The sequence below is a fragment of the Saimiri boliviensis genome, chromosome 8 (assembly GCF_048565385.1).
Source record: "Saimiri boliviensis isolate mSaiBol1 chromosome 8, mSaiBol1.pri, whole genome shotgun sequence".
Lineage (NCBI taxonomy): Eukaryota > Metazoa > Chordata > Mammalia > Primates > Cebidae > Saimiri > Saimiri boliviensis.
Window position 1 is genome coordinate 7,654,661 of NC_133456.1, and position 18,574 is coordinate 7,673,234.

The window sequence follows — 18,574 nt, forward strand, 5'->3', positions numbered from 1 at the left end:
TGAATGAGGATGGAATATGACTCATGGGCTAGTTATGAGGATTAACTTAAAGGATGTCCTCATACACTCACTAGTCACCAAACCCTGGTGACATCTCCTTGGGCCAGGTCCTGGTATGCCAAGAAGTACAAACCATCATTTCTTGCCTCAAAATGATGACCCCCCCACCGCCATCAGAGAAGATGTGAAAACAAATAATTGTCCAGCAGGTACAATAACAAATACCAGATGCAGTGGGTGCTCTAAGGAGGAGCCAGCCCCTGTAACAGAGATGCAAAAACACTGCAGGGTCTCCAGGTGCTCAGCAAAATACCAGATGCTCTGAGGACCACAATTTACCTCAGGCTTCACAGACTGCTCTCTTCCCCTCTCCCCGTCTTCTCTCACATTTCTTCTCCATCGCTTCCCGGCATGCCATCTCCCAATTTCCTCTTTCTGCATCTTTCACATTGCATAGCCCAGTGCTAACACTTGGAACCAACTAAAGTGGCTGCTGGCAAAGGAAGAGGCAAATGCAAGGGCAGGTGAGAGTCCAGGCTTCATGATCAGACAGCCCTGGGTTCACAAACTGATGCCATCATTTATTAGCTGTGTGGCCTTGGGCAAGTCACGTCACCTCCATCATGTACTCATGTACTCCTCAGGAAAAGGACGCCATCAGAGTACCTGTCCCATGGGATTGTTGCAGAGGTGAAATGAAATGCAGACAGCACAGTCATGTGACTGGCTGATAAGCGTTAGCTGTCACCACTGATCATTATTTATCGGCACAACACAGCGTGGATCTCAAAGATCCATGCTGCACCTCCCAGAATAAAACTTAACTAACTCACGGGTTTTAAAAACACATGTATTATGTTGTGAAATAAAGTTACAGGTCAGAGCCAGCCTTCTAAAATGAATTGAACAGAAGAGAAAACAGAGTAGAATAGTGTAGAATAGAGTACAGCAGAGTCCAGTCTAGTCAACTTGCATTGAATAGAATACAACAGAATAAAGTACAAAATACCACTCTGCACTGCAAAGAATAAGGCTAAGTAATGTTTCTTGAAACATGTTTCACATGTGAGGTTGTATGTAACAGGTCGCAATGAAACATGTATTTTTTTCCTGTGGGCCACAGTTTAAGAAGTTTGAAAGGCACTGACTCAGAAAAAAATACAGTTTTGTGCCCAAAAGGCCCCTGAGGGAGCAATTCTTGCACCAGGGAGATTAGGAGCAGGCTTTTATAGGAAGCAGATGGCGTCTTTCAAACTGATGTTCACTAAACAATTTTCTGTTAAAGGGCTAGTAACCACAGGTCCCGGTAACCTATTTGGTAAGAAGAAAAGCCATCGGTGACAGGTCAACAAATTTCTCTCCATCTCACAAATTGGAGAATGGCCATTCAACTGTGCTCAGTGATTTCTAAATAAACTGCTTCAACAAGGAGACGTGTATCTGGATACCTTTGGACTTAAAAGATAAAATGTCTGACTTGTTCCAAAGCCCTCATTTCTATGGCAGGGAAAAATCTCCACTCATGGCACCCACACTAGACCCTGTGCCAGCCCACGCTTCAGACCTGGCTCAGGGGAAGAGCAGCTCCAGCCTCTGGCCCAGAACAACGCAGCCTCCACGCATACTAATTTGCGAAAAATCACTGAAGGAAGATGTGACAGGCCAGGAGAGAAGAGGTGCACAGGCCAGCAAGGGAGATAGGCCAGAATAGAAGGGAGGGAATGACTGACTCTCTTTAGGGAAAGCCAGAAGCCTTCCCAGAGGCAAGATGTAAACACTGTCTCTCAACACGTGGTCCGCGGACCACCAAATGAGAGTCACCTGAGATGTTTGTTCACGTGCAGGTTCTGGGGCTCCGGGCCAAGCTTCCTGGGCCAGGGTCTCTTGGAGGAGGCTCCTGAAATAATGCATCTTAACAAGCTCCCCAGGTGACATTTCTGCAGGCTAAAATCTGACATCCTGTAGAACTGAGGCTCAGCAGCCAGACAAGGACAGCAGGGTCGGCAGTGTAAACAGGGCAATGGCACGGGCATGGGCACAGAGGCGTGACGCAGCCGGATGTGTGCAGGGAACTCAAGCAGTGTGCTGTCACCAAAGCACTCAGGGTGAGGATGGGAAAGGTGGACACAGCAGCACAGGGATTTGGGTGCCCAGCATAGCTCTGCACACCTCATTGAGTATTCAATGGCTGTTTGTTGAAGCAGGAAGGAAAGAAGTGAGAGAAGGAAGAAAGGAAAGGATGTCCAACATTTGGACAAAAGCAAACGTATTCTTGGGAGTCTGTTAAGATAGCTGAAGATTTCCCTAAACCATGATATTCTACCCAAAAGGAAGCATTCGATCATCTGAACCTCAACGGAGGAAAAGGAGAAGGTCGGAGGCTTCCGGCTTCCAGAGAGGTTATCAGTGTTGAATAAACGCTTGCCTAATTGTTCAGTCTCCTACTGGCTTCACTTATACAGATAATGGTAATAATGGTAATGTTCCCTGATGACACACTGGGACAAAATATTTTGGCTGTTAAAAATAGATACACTGGAGAAACATTTTCTCTAGGTGAAATTCAGGCTCAAATGCAATTGAATCTGAGGAGAGTTCGCTAGCAAACACACCCTTCTGCATAAACAACTAGAAGAGATTTCCAGTGGAGACCAGCTGGGTAGTTTAGAAAGGCATGGGACAGGAAGCAGACAAGGCATGGGGCTCAGGGCTACCTCCTCCTGTCCTCCAAGAAGCCCACTGTAGGACATAGAACCTTCTTCCATCTGTGGCCTCAATACACTGGCCTGGGCCCAAGCCTGGTAGTCAGGACTCCAGTGTTGGGGGCCTGGCCCATTCCTGATTCACTATGAGACCTGGGGCATGCCACTGAGCCCCTACACGCACTCACAGCTGGAGAGGTCATTTCCCAAGACCTGCCCTCTCTCCGAAGTCTTCTCATCCCCTGCTAAATGAGCAGGTCAGGCTCAGGACAAAGGTCCAAGGTGGGCATCAGGTCCTGCTCACTCAGGACACACAGTGCTCTGCTGAGCAGAAGTCACAGCTCCACGGAGAAGTCACATCCCAAGGAGGAGCTGGAGGTAAGACTCTTCCAAAAGCCTCAGAACACAACCCTCTATTCAGTCCTGATAGCTGAAGGAAGCAGAGGCTGAGGCCAAATGTCTTTTGGCAAAACTGCCCCCCATTAAATCCATGTAATTCCCACTTCCCAGCAGCTGTCTCCCCTCATCTCAGGGGTGCATTGGTGCAGGCTCTTAGCACATCCACAGGTCAGGCTTGGGGAAGAGGGCAGACTACTGTGCCTGCAGGATGCAAATGTGAATAAAAACAACCCAAACTCGCTTGATGGCCTCTCTTAAAGATTTCCTCCTGTGTGAAGGTGCCTGACACACCCGTGCAGTGTGCAGCAGTGAGACTGCCCAAGCAATGTTCTGTGGATGCTGCAGGTATGTTGCAGTGGGCAGATTATGCAGCTCCCAGTAGCCTCCAATGCACAGACTCAGAAATCCAGCCCTGGTGATGTAAACAACAAATAAACAAATAAAAGAAGCACCTCCCTGAGAAAGTGAGATCACACTCAGCAAACGCCTCGCACACATCTTGATGCTGGCAGGGCCTCAACCCCATGTGACGGCGAAGGGAACAGAAATTAAAATTCACATTTCTCCCTAATATCAGTGGTAATGTGGTGCTCGAGCGCTTTATGGAATTAGCTGCAGCAGCTTCCTAATTGCCTTTGCTGAGTTGCCTCCCCCAGGTTGATGGTGGCGGCTGCGGCGGCCCCATCAGTCTCGCTTGGTGCTCCTCGTGCACCCGCCCGGCACTGCGGTGCTCCCGCAGCAGCTGCTCAGCTTGGTACTGCAGAGGCGCCTGGACCCCTCAGCCCATCTGAATGCTGCCGGGGGAGACTCTGCATGCCTCCGGGGTGCTGACCCAGATGGGCAGAGATGCACCCAGGGGCAAGGAGGGGGTCGGCCAGCTAAGAGAACTGAGGACCAGCTTACTCTGCTGTCTGGCAGTCCCTGCTGGCATGGCAAGGGTTGTGGGCAAGGGACCTGCCTGCAGGACTTCGAGGCTGGATTGTTGTAGCTGGAAGGCAGCCCCCACTTTTTGCAGCACCCGTGCTGATGCTGGGACTCATAAAACCCTGGCATTGGAGCGTAAATGGGGAAAGGGCTATGAAGGACCTGGTGATCTGCCTGTGCTCTACAGTGTTCTTATTTCCATCACCAGCGTGCAAGGACACGGAAAAGGCTAGGCGGCTATCCCTTCCTTTGTGTATCTGTACCTTCATGCTGGCCACACACAAACAACTCCTGAAGCCCTTCCTAATAGATAGCTCCGTGTTAAGTGCCACAGAGGGACCCTCTCCAGGTCAGAAAGAGCAAGCACGTCCTGGGGGAATTTAACGTCTAGTTTCCCAGCTTCCTGCTCACCCCTCCCCTTTCACCACCAAAGGAGATAAGGAATTCACAGGATATCACACATCCCAGACCCGCAGACCTGCAGGGGACACGGAAGGCCATGCAAGACTCTTTCCACACAAAATAAAAATCGCAGTGAGTTCAGGGGTGTGGCTTTCGAGCTAGCTGTCAATGGCACAGAAAAACCAAACTGTGGCTTTATGAAGAGAAAAAATAATAATAAGCACCAATAAGCACCTAAGAAAGATAAAGAATAGGAAGAACAAAAATAGAGGAGCTAAAATTGACGAGGTGCTTCAAGCTCTCCTCTCATTCCAGCTCTTGCCCCTTTTAAGTTCTGCATTATGAAAGCAAATGACAATGCCCAAGCAACAAGACTGAGAATTCCAACAGGGAAAAATTTAAGGGCAGGGGAGAAGTTTCCACCAAACACTCTGATGAGCTAATACCATAGTAAGACCAGTGCAAAGGACAAATGGCTGGTCCTAGAAATCCCCCAAATACCTTTCCTCTGACCCCACGACACCACAAGCACCTGAAGTGGGATTCACATGATGCGGACTCAGCGTCTTAGGTGTCAGAGATGTTTCTGCAACTCTAAAACTGACGCGAATGATAACAGATCTGACCTCAGGAGTTGCTATGAGAAATTAAATGATATATCATAAAGCACAAGTCATAAAATACAAATAAATACCTGCATTATTATTATTACTGCCTAAAATCCCTTGTAGAGCCGAGTCGTAGGCAACTTTGATGGAAGATTCGAAACAAGGCCTCTAGATGTATTGACATTAACAACCCCAAAGTGGACAAACTACTGTCTTTAGCAACCACCACTTGCTGGTGTGTGTGTAGAAGCAACTCTTTGGGAATAACAACAACAACAATCTGCCTTTCCTACACACTTCCCATGAGTCACTTTTTGCCAAGCATCCTGCATGCATCTTCTCACTTGGGCCTCTCAAGTTAGAAGTGAGTACCATTGTGCCCATTTGATAGGTACAAACACTGAGGCCCTACCCCAGAAGTTAGTGCCATTGTGCCCACTTGATGGGTACAAACGCGGAGGCTCGGCAACTGATGTGTCAGGGTCATATGACCAGTCAGCAGTAGCATCTGGATTCAAACCTGATTGTTGTCACTCAGGTTCAGATTCTCAAGTCCACACAGTTCTGCTTTCCCAAGACCAGCCACCTCTCTTAAAAGTAGATTTTCAAAAGTCAATCCTCTGATTTCTTTCTAAGCCTATGTATTCTTCCTATCATTCATAAAGCATTTGTTTCAAGCAAAAAACTGAAAACATTGCCGTTGAAGTAGAAAATCCAGCTACGGCTCTATAATTCTGAAACTCCCGTTCTGGGAAATATGCACTGTTGGCTTTTTCAAAAGATTAGTGAGCTGTGAGCCCTCTCCTGAGAGGATTACATCTTACTTCAGGGCAACCAGGTGGCTCCCGATGTTCTGAAATACCCGAACTTGGCCACACACTCTGGGATTTGAAATTAGTTACCACTATTTACTAACAAAGGGAAACAACCCACGTATATAAAACACACACACGCACGCACACAAACACTCTTTATGGTTGCCAGATAGTGATCTGTCTGAAGTGTGCTGTCTGAGTTGGTGTGCAAATTCTGTATTATAAAAGCAAATGACAATAGCATTCTAACAGGGGCCCAGGCCAAAGTCAAGAAGAAAGAATATCAAACTTAGCATTACCATTCCAGAAGTCAAATGACTATCGTTTATGTCAGTGGGGCAAAAGCCTGTGCCCACTGAGCTGTTTGTACATGATGCAGTAATATTGCACTAACAGACATGTCACTAATAATGAAAACCAGTAGGAGGCTGAGAGTAAAGCTGGATGATACGACTCGCGGCTAAAGATTACCTGCATCCAGTGAATTTACTGTCTCCCACATCTATTGTTCTTTTTACAACGTTGTTCCACCTCTGCCTCAAACAATACAATGGAAAAGGCATTATGGATGGCACATGTACAAAGAGTCAAACGCCTGCCCTATATTTCCAACTTTCACCTTGCTTCGCAAATTACAGCACAATGTTACAACAACAGCAAATTTTACTCTTACAGCTGACCACCTTTGCTGTGCAATGGACAAGATTAGGAGGATTTGGGAAAGAAAGCCCCCCCCCAAAAAAAAAACTCCACCTCCCTGGGGACATCATAAATGTTTTTGTCACTGTGCCCCTGCCACATTAAATGTGCATGACATACACTGCCTTAATTTTATGAATTAATTACGAGATCACAGTGACAAAAATTCCAAGTTTCTCTTGTTCATTAGTAACAAAATGGGACAGTATGAATGAGAGGATGGCCTGAGACCAAGGCTTCCCACATGCCACACATCATTCTAAACAACTGTCCAAGGGGTCATCTGGATTAGAGATTATCTGCAGCTGGCTCCTGAACACTCTCCCACAGCAGGGAGAATGGCTGTGTGTGCTGGCATCTCCGGGGACATAAGGACCTCACTCTGGGCTGTGGGGCAGATGTGGCAACCTCGATTCCTTGGGTGATGGGCTCCTCTGGGCATCTCCCCCTAGGCTCAGGGAGAAGGGAGCTGATCTCAAACAGAAGGGTATACATCTTGACAGAGGCCACAGTCCCTGGAGCCCTCCTTCTGCTCTAATGTACTCTCATCAGGGGCCAGCTGGGGAAATCACCTGCCTACATGCCAATGCCGGCACTCACCCATTCATGCACTTGCTCATTCACCAAGTCCACATGTATGCATGCAGCCAGGCCCCACAAAAGCTCAATGAAGATTACCTGAAGAGCTTGCATTTGTATACAGCAACTAGGAACGAGGACAACTCCAGAAGCCAGTGTGCCAGGCACGGTGCTAAGTGCTTTGCATACTTGATTTCATTTAACCTTCCTCACAGCCTATAAGATAGAAGGTATTTGTCGCCTGTCTCATTTAAGGGTACAGGTTCAGAAATGCTAAACTACAAGGCAAAGCAGAAGAGGAAATGTCAGATCTGGGGCTCAAATCCAGGTCCACCTGACTCCAGGGCTATGTCCTTTCAGCTGTTATCCCAGGCTTTGTTTCCAAATTAATATCCCAGATGTTTGTCATTTAATCCTCCCAAAATCCTCCCAAAAATCCTGAGATCAAAAATACAGGTATTATGCACCTTCTTTTCAATAGGAACTGAGGTCAAAAAGGATCGCACAAAGACAAGAAAATGTAGCACTGTGGACAGATGTGCAGACCCTGGAAGCCCCAGCTCAGTCACCATGGGGAGACTGCTAAGTTCTGCAAGCCTCAGCTTCTCAATCTGTAAAATGGGGTGAATAATAGTCCCTGCCTCATTAGGCTGTTGGGAGAATTTAATGGGACGTCAGATGTAAAGGGCTCCTCACAGCACCTAGAAAGCAGAAACTACAGCATGAGTGCTACTTGTTTATACTATTAGATTAAGTAATTTTCCCAGAGCCACACTGGAAATTCACACAGAAAAAGATAAAAAGAGAGACGCCACTGCTTAAGGTCAATGACCCTTACTTTAACAACACAGCATCTCCAAAGATGTGAATCTTTGAAAATGCTCCAAGCTCTTGACCTGTTACTCATAAAATAAGAAAATGATTTCATTGGAGATGGAACAAAGGTAGGCAAAGGAAGCCTCCTAGACTGAATGGAGCTGAGAGGGTGAGCTACCCAGAAGGAAAGAACGCAAGGCAAAATGAGGACAGCCTGTCCCACAGGAGGCTTAGCCGGGGCCCCGCACTTGATCTAAGGCTCTGCTGCCACATCCTGGAATTCTTAATAATTTTTTTAACAAGGGGTTCTGCATTTTGCACTGGGGATCACAAATGACATAGCCAGTTCTGGTCTCAGCAAGTCCTCAGATTCCAACAAAATCCCAGACGTTGAACAAATCCATGCGTGTTGGACTGAATGACTCAGTTCTGTCCTACTGCCCTGGTTCATTCTCTCAAGTCAGCCTCTCTAGCATCCAAGAGGACAAGAACAGTCTTCCCCATCAGCAAGCATTATCCAGCACGTTCCGTGTTGAGCAGTATCCATTTTTATTGGCACCGGCGCGCGCACACACACACACACACACACACACACACACTTTATAATGGTAATGGCATGGGCAGGCCCCGATTATCGACTGGGTTGTTTCATCTAAAATGGAAAACTCAAGGTCTGTTTTGTGAACCTACAGCATTTATAGCCTTGCCCACCTTGCCTGTCCAGATCATTTACATGCATAACAGCCCTTTTAACCTTGGGAGGGTACTGTTTTCCAATAACAGGTGCAAAGATAAATACTCTGAAGTATACAAAGTGAAGGAACAGCCAACCATTTCTTGTGAAAAGATAATGCTTTCCTTTCCAATACGGCCTTGAAATGTGCACTAACAGTTTGGCTTCTGAGTTGTTTATTTCCATAATCTCGATTTGGGGTAACTGGGAAGCTATGTAACATATAAATTTAATAATCTTTATAAATGTAGTGCCTTAAACAGCCTGGGAATAAGCACCCAATGAGTGCTGTTCAAAGCAAATGGAAGTTGAAATCTTTACCATTTATTAGAAAGGAGCTGGACTCTTTTCAAAGATGTATTTGTAAAAAACAAAAATTCCCTTCTAAAAAGTAGATGTGCTGACTAGGCATGTAGAAATCCCCTAAAACACACCAGCTGTACAAATGCCTAATCTGCCAAGGGTGGGTTGTTTAAGCACTGGCCAAATGTCTGGGCTGTCGAGGGGTCTCAGGGCCCGGCTTTACACTACAGAACCACCACTTCGGGCAAGTCTGCAGGTCACTAAATACTCAGTAAAATCACAAAAAGTCAAGCATCCTCCTCTTCCTCATATCATTTTCTTCCTTTGAAGGAGAAGCAAAATTTTGTTTGATGTACCAGTGATGGCTGATAAGGATTCTGTAGGTTGTACCAGAAGCCTGACATTAGGAACTTTTCCTTTCACTAAGTGATACACAACAGCTTCACCGCAGTCCCTTCAGAGGAAACCTAGGCTGTTATGTCTCTCGTATAAAAATTACATTAAAAAGGGAAAAAAACCTCATATGCTAATTCATTGGCTGGCATTTTATAACATCTATTTTATTTTTTTCTCAGTCTTGGCCACAGCAAACCTCTAAGTCAAATCAGTGTCCCAGGGAACACGCAGTCTGCTAATATTCCCTGTGTAGAAGATGCGGTGGTCTCAACCGGAAGGTTGTGCCAACAAGCACTGTGACTACGAAAGATGGAGGCCCCTCAAATAGCTGCTGCTCACGTCCCACAGAGGAGATGTGCTGGAGAGAAGAAAAGGCCCATTTGCTGGCATCATAGGCATCTACAGTGGTAAATCAGGATTCATGTCAGGCCGGAAACAAAGGCTCCTCAGTGAAAACGTACACTTCTTTAAGTAGGCCCAGCGTACCAGACCACGAATTGATCAGCGTAAGTGGGAACACTGAACACCAAGTGGAGATCAATCCACAGCTGATAAAGGCTATAATCGCAAAGCTGTACTTCCAAGAACATGTGCTTCAAACTGTAGGGAAATGAAACACCTGGAAGGGCCACAGGTGCCGGGCGTGATGGTTTCACATCTCTTTCACTTTTGCTCATGCTGACATATGGCTACGTCTTCATCAAAAACTGGAAGCACTAACTGTGCCAGCTCAGGCCCAGTGGATTTCAGAATTATCGGGAGGTTTGGTATTTACCTGTTTGCCTAAAATTTGCACTAGTGTTAAATTAATTAATTAAAATCAGCATGAGATCACCAAGCTAATCAATCAAAATTATAACCACATGGGAATAAAAATTTGCAGTTTGCCTCCAACCAGAAAACCATGCCTAGGTTTTCATTTTCCCTTAATTCGGACTAGCATCTGTCAATCTCCGGAACAACACAGGCTGTAGAAGCTCCTACTGGGAGAAAAGGCAAAGTAGAAATGTACCTGCCAGAAAAGAAATTTTAAGGAAGAAGAAAACAAGGAAAGTAAGAAAAAGAAAAAAAAAATGAACAAAAGGGCTCAGACATAAAGTTAGCAGGTGGCTATGAGTGACTCCACAAGTGCAATAAGATGTCCGCATAAGAGGCACAAACTGAATGCTCATGGGTTCGCCCTGCTCTGGTACTGTCTGGGTGATTGTGTCAATGATACCAATAAACTGCCCCGAATGATTAAAAACTATTATTTCAGAGATTTCAAGACTTTTAAAAATATCTTCCTACGGACAAGTCCAGCATTTGAAGTCACGCTATGAATTAAAGCATCAGCAGCATAGGTTGAATGCATTTATCATTCGGGATGGCAAGTAGCTGTGTTTATTCAACAAAAAATGTTAGCAAAACAGCGCCTCCCCCACAAGAGCAATCTGAAGAGTGCTGGGCTTCCCAGGAATAGCACAGCGCTGCTACCTAATTCCTGATAAGTGAATACACCTATTTAATTATTTAAACATCCATCGATTTCCACATTGATGAAAAGTCATAATTATAAAAATGGCTTAAAGCATCAACCTTTTACTTTGCTGACTCTGTCCTGTGGAAACGGACATCAACTTTATATATTAAAGCTGCTCTCTCAATAAATAGTTGATAATGCAAAAAAACACGTTGTGCATTCCAAGACGTGCGTGTTTGGTAAGTGCTGCATGAGGCGTCCAAGGTAAATGTCAGTTCTTTTCTAGTATTACTGGCAGAAACACACATAACCTGTATTTCCATTGTGTATTTATCATCATGATTCTGGAAAACGTAACTGGAACACTTCCTTCATTCTTATGAACACTGGTTCCCCCAAAACAGGTCTCAATAGAGTGAAAAACCCAGCTCCTATCAAACTCTCCCTGAGGAGGATGAAATGAGAATCAGCTAAGTTTAATGCCTTTGATTGTGATTGTTAGAGGTGTGGAGACTGAGTTTAACAGCCTAGGTTGCCGGACCTACTAGAATGCTTCTCACTGAATCCCAAAATATACAGGTAATGAAACTCTGCCTCCTCAAAAGAACCAAACAAAGTGCATTCTTTGGGGAAAATGAAGCAATGTAGAGGCAGCTGAACACTGACGGGCATGGATATGTCAAATCGGAAACTTAATTAAAAGTCGAAGTGAATGGAAACCCCTGCAGTATCTGCCAGCTTAGCAAGGCAGCACACAGGCACACAGTGGCGCACCAGCACTGTCCCTCCAGAGGCCGGCTCTTCTCTCACAGCATCTAAAACCCCTCAAGATGAACATACAAGTCCCACATACCAGTCCCACAATCTTCCATTCTATACTGAAAACAGACAAATTTGCTAAAAGATGGCTTACTGCATTTTATAAAATCAAATCTATCCTATTTCCAAGGACCTAACAGGTTGCTATTCCTGTGCTCAGTAAAGACAAACAGAAGGAAGAAGAAAAAAAAAAAAAAAAAAAAACACGAGAAATGTGGCACTGAATATCTAACATATTATAATAGGCTAAAGTAGTGAAAGCCATGGTATTCAACACAGAAACAACTGATAAAACACTCTTATTTCTGAAGCCATGACAACAAGGCACATTGCTAAATGTCTGTGTTTACACTGATGAAGTCAGTAACAATACTGCTACCTCAAATTATACCACCTAATAAAAACATGTTACCAAAACGGCAGTTTTCCCAGTCTCTAAACACCTTAAAATAGATGCATGGCCAACTATTACTTAACGTATATTTACAATAACTACTTTGTAAAGTGTATGCCTTAGTGCAAAAATGACTAAACTTCCATTCTGAAAATGAACATACTACATTGATTCACAACATGAAGTGTCAATTAGAGACTACATAAAACACATAAAATTATATGGTGGTATACAGTACACCTTACTTAACTGAACAGCAAGTTTAAAACATCCTTGCCTTAAAAGTGCAATTACACTCTATTATACAACATAGTATTGTCACCTTTGAGTCCCCTTAATACAGCGTTAATGCATTTTCCAACCAAATTTTCTAACTCATTTTGAAAGCACCTTAATTGTTAAGGACACAGTGATATGACGGCAGGGTGCACAGAGTTCTGACTTAGAGGAGAAACTCCTCATGCAAATGGCCAGAAACTTGAGACTTAGCAAAAGAGAAGCAATTATCCCCTTGTTTTTCCAAATGATGTTACGTCTCCTACATGCTGAGCACTCAAGTCTATTCCCATTCATACTCTGAACTCTCTAAACCAATGTCCTTTGCTAATTTTAAGAATACAGAAACATTTGCGGGGATAGTGGACCAAGAAGGCCAAAAGACGGCTGAAAAATGCTCCCCAAGTGGTCTAACATGCCCTTCCCACCACTCACAAAAGTCCCTGCCAAATAACCCAAAGCCATGAGTATTTCAGGACCCCCAGAGCAGACAATTGCAAACCAAGGGCTAGGGTGGACACCCACCCTGGAACTCAATGCCAAGCAACACCTCACCTTTCCCTAGCATCAGATTACAAAATGCCAGGCAGCAGCAAGAAATGATAACAAAGCCATAAACAGCTGGAAATAATTACACAATTGTCAAGCTGCAAACATGACAAAAGCAAAGCAAGGCTAGTGAATTCAATATCAGAAAGGATGCTGATGAGAAGGTAAGAGAAGCATTTTAGCTGTTTCCAATTTACTGTTATAGAGTAGCAAATAATAGGGTTGATGGAGTTTTGTGCAGTGTGTGTGCGTGCGTGTGCGTGTGTGTGTTTGCGCGCGCGCATATGTGTGTAACTTCACAGAGAAAGGAAAAAACATATTTTATGTGTTCCTAGAAAATGTGAGATAAAAGATGTGAAAGCACAACCAAAAAAATATTAACAGGCTCTGAAGGGATTCTTCATGCAGATGAGAAATATTTCTTTAAAGTTATACAAAATGTTATCTTCTTTAAACTCGTAAGAAAAATACACAGGCAATGCCACAGTCCAGAATTCATCACATAAAACACCTGACAAGTGGGCAAAATGCCAAAGCAGAAGACAGACTGGTCCGGATTCAAAGAACACTAGGGAAAGAGGCAATTCCTTTAAGTGCAGAGGTGGGTCACAGGTATGTAAATTCTCATCTTCCAGAAGGGCATTTCATAGCCTCAAGTGTTTACCAATTGCCTATAATTCAGGAATGCCTTCCGAGACAACAGAGTTGAGCATACAATCTTTCCATGGTTTCAGTGAATAAGGCTATCGGCGATTTTTAAACCAGAATAACTTCGGTCATTCCATGGTGGGCCAACGCTTTATTACAATATTTGGATTTCATGTGGCAAACTGTTTCATACGATGTCCTCAAAAATGCTACTCTCTGAAGTGGAATGCCATAAATAAAATACGTACTTGGTTACCAGGCAGCATGCATAACACATATGGTACACTGGCCCAAAAATCATATTTTAAAAATGCTTAAAAGTTAACGTAACAATTTAAGCTGTTTCTACCCATTTTCAGAGAATTTTTCCCTGAAGGCCAATTTTATTTCCTATCGAGAGAATGTTTGGATTAATCCTGTTGATCTGCTCACTTGAAATTCTTTGAACCCCTCTAATCTCTCCTCCCCGGCCCCCATTTTTTTTTTTTTACTTTATTTCCTGAAGGGGAGAATGAAGGACCATGTATTTCACAATGTAATTTTAAGCTTATGCTTAAAATGCTGCCTGTTTGAATTAAAATTGATGCAGCTTCTGATAAAAGCCTAATAATCAATTCTCCATTCTCATTACTCTTCAGAATTACATGGATGCAGACCCATTTCTTAAGTTTGTGGACTACTCTCATAGGTTATTACCCGGCAGTGCAGCTGAGTGGAAAGATAAACACATTCATTCTCCTTATCTGTAATGATGTAATGCATCCCGGCCCTGGGTCTAGATGATTGGGGAATAATGGGATTGTACAACTGCAGGGATGACAAACAATAGTGCAGCGTTTCTCTGGTACACTGAACCCCACGCCTCCAATGCAAGGTGAAAGGCATCAAAAATAGGCACCGAGTCTGCCCCTTGGATGAAGTTAGCATTTTTTGGCCCGAGGAGCATCTGCTCTGGCATTGAAACAGCAATACCAACACGGAGACGAGAGCCATGCAAAAACACTCAGTTTCCGAGCCCCAGCCAGGACAGTGCGAGTGAGTATCCTGCTTTTCTTTGTGTTTAGAATCAAGTGTCATCTAAAAATAACCAGTTGGTAGGAAGAAGTCACTGCACAGTACCATGCCAAGAAACCCGGGGATCAGAGACTCCTCTGGTAACTGATGCTGCTCGGGGCTCACGTTTGTTTGGAAAACTAAATCTGCCTCCATTTTCTGTGCCGGAAAAAAATCATCGCTTCCTGCTACCACAGAAACCTTACCTTTTGCAGAAGCTGGGAGCCGGAGTACTTAGCAGCTATGGATTTTATCTCCCCACCAAAAGCCGAGGCCCAGAGCTTCACCCTACAGAGAGAAGGGGCACAAGAAGAAATGTAACACCCGTGTCACAGTCAACACGCACGCACACGCACACGCACACATGGGGCTATGGCTGAAGGAGCAGGGCGATGTAACACGTTTTAAAAGAAGAAAAGATAGAAAAAGCGCCTGGGTGGAAACTGCCGGCACCAAACTGCAGAGCGCAGCGCGGGAGGGGGCCCGAGGGGGGTCTCGGAGTTGAGAATGGCGCAAAGTCTCCCAGGCTCTCTAAAAAGACCAATGAGTTTCATTTGAATCGTTGCCTGAGGACTCAATCCCCCAAACTGGGCATCACCTGGCAAATAGCAGCCAGAAGAAATCCACCCATCCCCCTCCCAAAAAAGAAGTGGGGCGGCAGGGGACCAAAGAGGGGGGTAATTCAGCGGCCCATGGAAGTTGGATTCTGTAAACAGGCTCCAAAGTTGTGCCGTAACTTGAGGTGAGCCTCTCCAGATCACACTCGCCAACCTGCCGGCAGGGGCCAGAGCATCCCACCCCGGCCTCGCAGCCCGCCGCGGGTCCCGAAAGGCAGGTGCCAGCGGTGAGGCCGCCCGCGGCGGGTCCTGTCCAGCCGCACCTGCAGGCGCTCAAACTTGGGCACAGCGGGTCGCGGGCGGCCGGGTCCCCTCCCCGGGCGGCGCAGGAGCCGGCACTTACACGGAGAGCGGTATCTGCTGCTCCGAGCGCACCACGTCCCCCAGCGCGGCGTAGAGAAGCGCGGCGGCGAGGAGCGCCGAGGCCCCCCGAGACGCGCGGCGCTGCGAGCCCGGCCCGGCCATGCTGGGCTCCCTCCGACGCGCCCGCTGCGACGGCGACGAGAGCGGCCGCGGGGAGCTGCGCGGAGCGGGCGGTGGGCGAGCGCGCGGGGCTGCCTACTCCGCTCCGCGCCGCCCCGCCTGCCTCTCGCGCGCCCGGCTCACTTGGGGAGCAGAAAAAGGAGCGGGTGGGGGGCGGGCAGGGCGGAGAGGAGGAGGGAGGGAAGAGAGGTGGGGAGGGAGGCGGGCGGGGGAGGAGGCAGCGAGACGCGCCTCTAGCAGCGGCGGCCGCCCAGCCCCGCCTCGGCGGCCCCGGGGAGTCCGGCGGGCCGCGGCGGGAGGGCGGTGGGGCGGGAGGCGCCGCGCGGGCGGGGACTCGCAAACTCCAGTGTCCTTGGCCGCGGCGGAGCGCGCCCTGCCCCGCCCGGGCCACTGCGGCCCCTGAGTTCTTTACAACTCCGCAGTCCGCCACCGCGGGCGCGACACTCGGGCTGGCCGAGGGCCGGAGCGACCCGAGCCGGGGTGGGGGTTGGGGGCGCGGGAGGGAGGCCGAGGACAGGGCGCGGCACTCCTCACTTCGCGGGCGGTGGCTCGGATCCGGCGTCACGCGCGGGGTCCAACCCTGGGCCGGGCGGGGTCGGGGGCCACGGGGTCGGCGGCCGCGGACCTCCAGGGGGCGCGCCCTCCACCCGCGCCGCGCGATTCTCCTGCCCGAGGGGAGCCTGGGAAGAAGCCGAACGAAGTCTGAGGGGAAAAGCACGGGCTCGCGGCGGCAGGCGGGGTCGCACGCGGGGCGGAGCGGGCCGGGGATGGGACTGGGTGGGAGCTCGGGGACTCTGGCGAGGGCAGCGCTGCGTGACCGCCCGCGGCTGCTGGCGCCCGACAGGGGGAAGGCGCGGAGGGCGGTGCTGCCACCGCGGCGCGGGCGCACCAGCGCGGGGCTCCCAGCATCCGGCCGCAGCGCAGCCGCCCCCGGTGCGCCCGACCCAGGCCCCGGGGCTCCCCAGCGGCCCGCGCTCTGGCTCCCTGCGCTCGGAGTCTGCCCGGCTGCGGCGACTGGCGGGGACCGGGTTGTCAGGGCTGGGAGAGAAAGCCAACAAGGCGCCCAGTCGATCCTGACCCGGGAACATCCTGGATTTACGTATAAAAGATTTCTCCGATCCTAGGGATTGCCTGCTTGCCACTCCAGCGCCCACTGCACTGGGCAGGAGGCAGTGAGCGCAGGAGGTGGCACCTTCCGACCGCCCGCAGAGGCAGGGGCGAAAGAAAGGAAGTCGGGGAAGCCCCTGCGTGTCCGGGGAACCAGCCTTCCCCACCCCCACCCCACCCCCGCCTCCTTGGCCGCTGCCCCCACCCCGCGGTCCAGCTTGCAGAGCCCCTCTCCCCCGTGCGAGGTCTGGGGTGTGACTGGGAACTTTGTGGAGCCCTTGCGCAGGCTGGCGGTAAAGACCGACCTGAGTGAGGCTGAGTCATCCTTGCCCGGTGGAGCGCAACTCCTGCGACCCTAGAGAGGGGCGTGCTCCTAATGTCGCCTGGGGCTCCCGGCGCACCGGACGCCTGGGTTCTCATTTGCATGCCTTTCTGCGACTGGGGGCTTTGCTTTCTGCCCTGTCACCCGCCCTCGGCCTCAGCACCCTCAGGTTGCAGGGAAGTGGGTAAGGGTGGGCTCCAGCTTCCACCAGGTGGTATCCGGCTAGGATCCAGGCCGGCTCTCCTGCCCAGCAGTCCCTGGAAAAAGTTACCCCTGCAGATGTTGGGCTTGATCTCAGAGTTGGCAGCGAGGGAGAACGACTGCTACCGAGGGGCTCTTGGTGCTTTTTCCGAGTGCGGGCAGACGTCGAGCTCCCTTGGGCTCTGGCGGGTCGCGCTCCCACCTTGGAGGGCAGCGCAAGGAACAGGCCCCACTCCAGGAGCCCCAGGTGCGCCTCACCCATGGGCAGTGTCTACCGTCTCTACGGATGACTAACTGGTTATAACGAATTCTCCGCTTCTGTGCATACCCTCCGCCTGAGGAAGCGTGCCCGCCCTTTCCAAACCCAGCCAAGCGCGGCCTGAACACCGAGGCAAGGGGTCCCAGGGCTTGGATCAGGGGGTTAGGAGAAAATTTGTTTCCTGTCAGGAACGCGAGATGGTTCTTCCTAAATGAAAGCATTTAAGTGAATGAACCAGTGAGTGAGTGCATACTAGCTCTTAATAAGACTACCCGTTTCGTGTATGGTATCTATATGATAACAGCCCTTCATAGCTTCACTCATTCATGCAGTCAATAACTGTCAATCATCTTCTAGTGATAGGTACTGTAGGACATGCTGGGCAGCCAGTAGTGAACAAATCAGGCGGCCTGTCCTCACAGAGTTTACACACTACAAGAAGGACAGGCTTTACTACAAAAAACATAATGGTAAATACACAGTTATACACTTTCACAAGGGAAAGACAATACTGTGTATGAAGAAAAAGTACCTGTGACAGCCATACTGTTGTTATGTCTACTGACTGATGAGAACATCGAGGCACAGCAAAATCTTAGAGCTTAGTCATATTTAAGCAACCGCTTGACTTCTGGACTATACTGAAGGCCACTTGGACATTAAGGTCATGAAGACATTTCATAATAAAGTCACTGTGCGTTGCCAGCCTGACACAGGTGAATTTTGCAGTTGTTTCAGGGCAACTAGAGAGCAGGGATGAGAAAGGCCAGGCATCCAGGAAGCCATAGTCTCAGGTGGACAGTGTTTTGAGCATTTGTAACACATGCAGACCATCCTGGGCAGAACATTATGCACACACATTTCAGATGGATCCTACTAATCATTTCCTAGTATCTCAAAAAGAAAAAATATGTAAACTATCTGATATTAATAAACTCAGAACTCAAGGTGTCCAAAGATTTGGAGTCTTACTTACCACTTACGTATTGTAATATTCTTTCCAGAACC

The 18,574-nt window shown here is 48.1% G+C and overlaps 1 protein-coding gene across 8 annotated transcripts in view; it reads right to left on the reverse strand.

Annotated features, from left to right (window-relative positions):
- The window catches only part of CACNA2D3 (calcium voltage-gated channel auxiliary subunit alpha2delta 3), a 935,925-nt gene extending 920,056 nt beyond the window's left edge, over positions 1-15,869 (reverse strand). For 4 of the 8 annotated variants that reach the window (XR_012518702.1, XM_039477586.2, XM_074403647.1 and 1 more), the window contains exons 1-2: positions 15,538-15,867; positions 14,784-14,865 (exon numbers count right to left, since the gene is read on the reverse strand). Coding sequence is in view for 4 of the 8 variants with exons in the window: in XM_039477586.2 (XP_039333520.1) it covers positions 14,784-14,865; positions 15,538-15,659 (204 nt within the window). In the remaining 4 variants the exon portion in view is untranslated. The other 4 variants (XM_074403651.1, XM_074403649.1, XR_012518703.1 and 1 more) reach the window with 3 other exon arrangements.
- Positions 15,870-18,574: the final 2,705 nt, after the last annotated feature.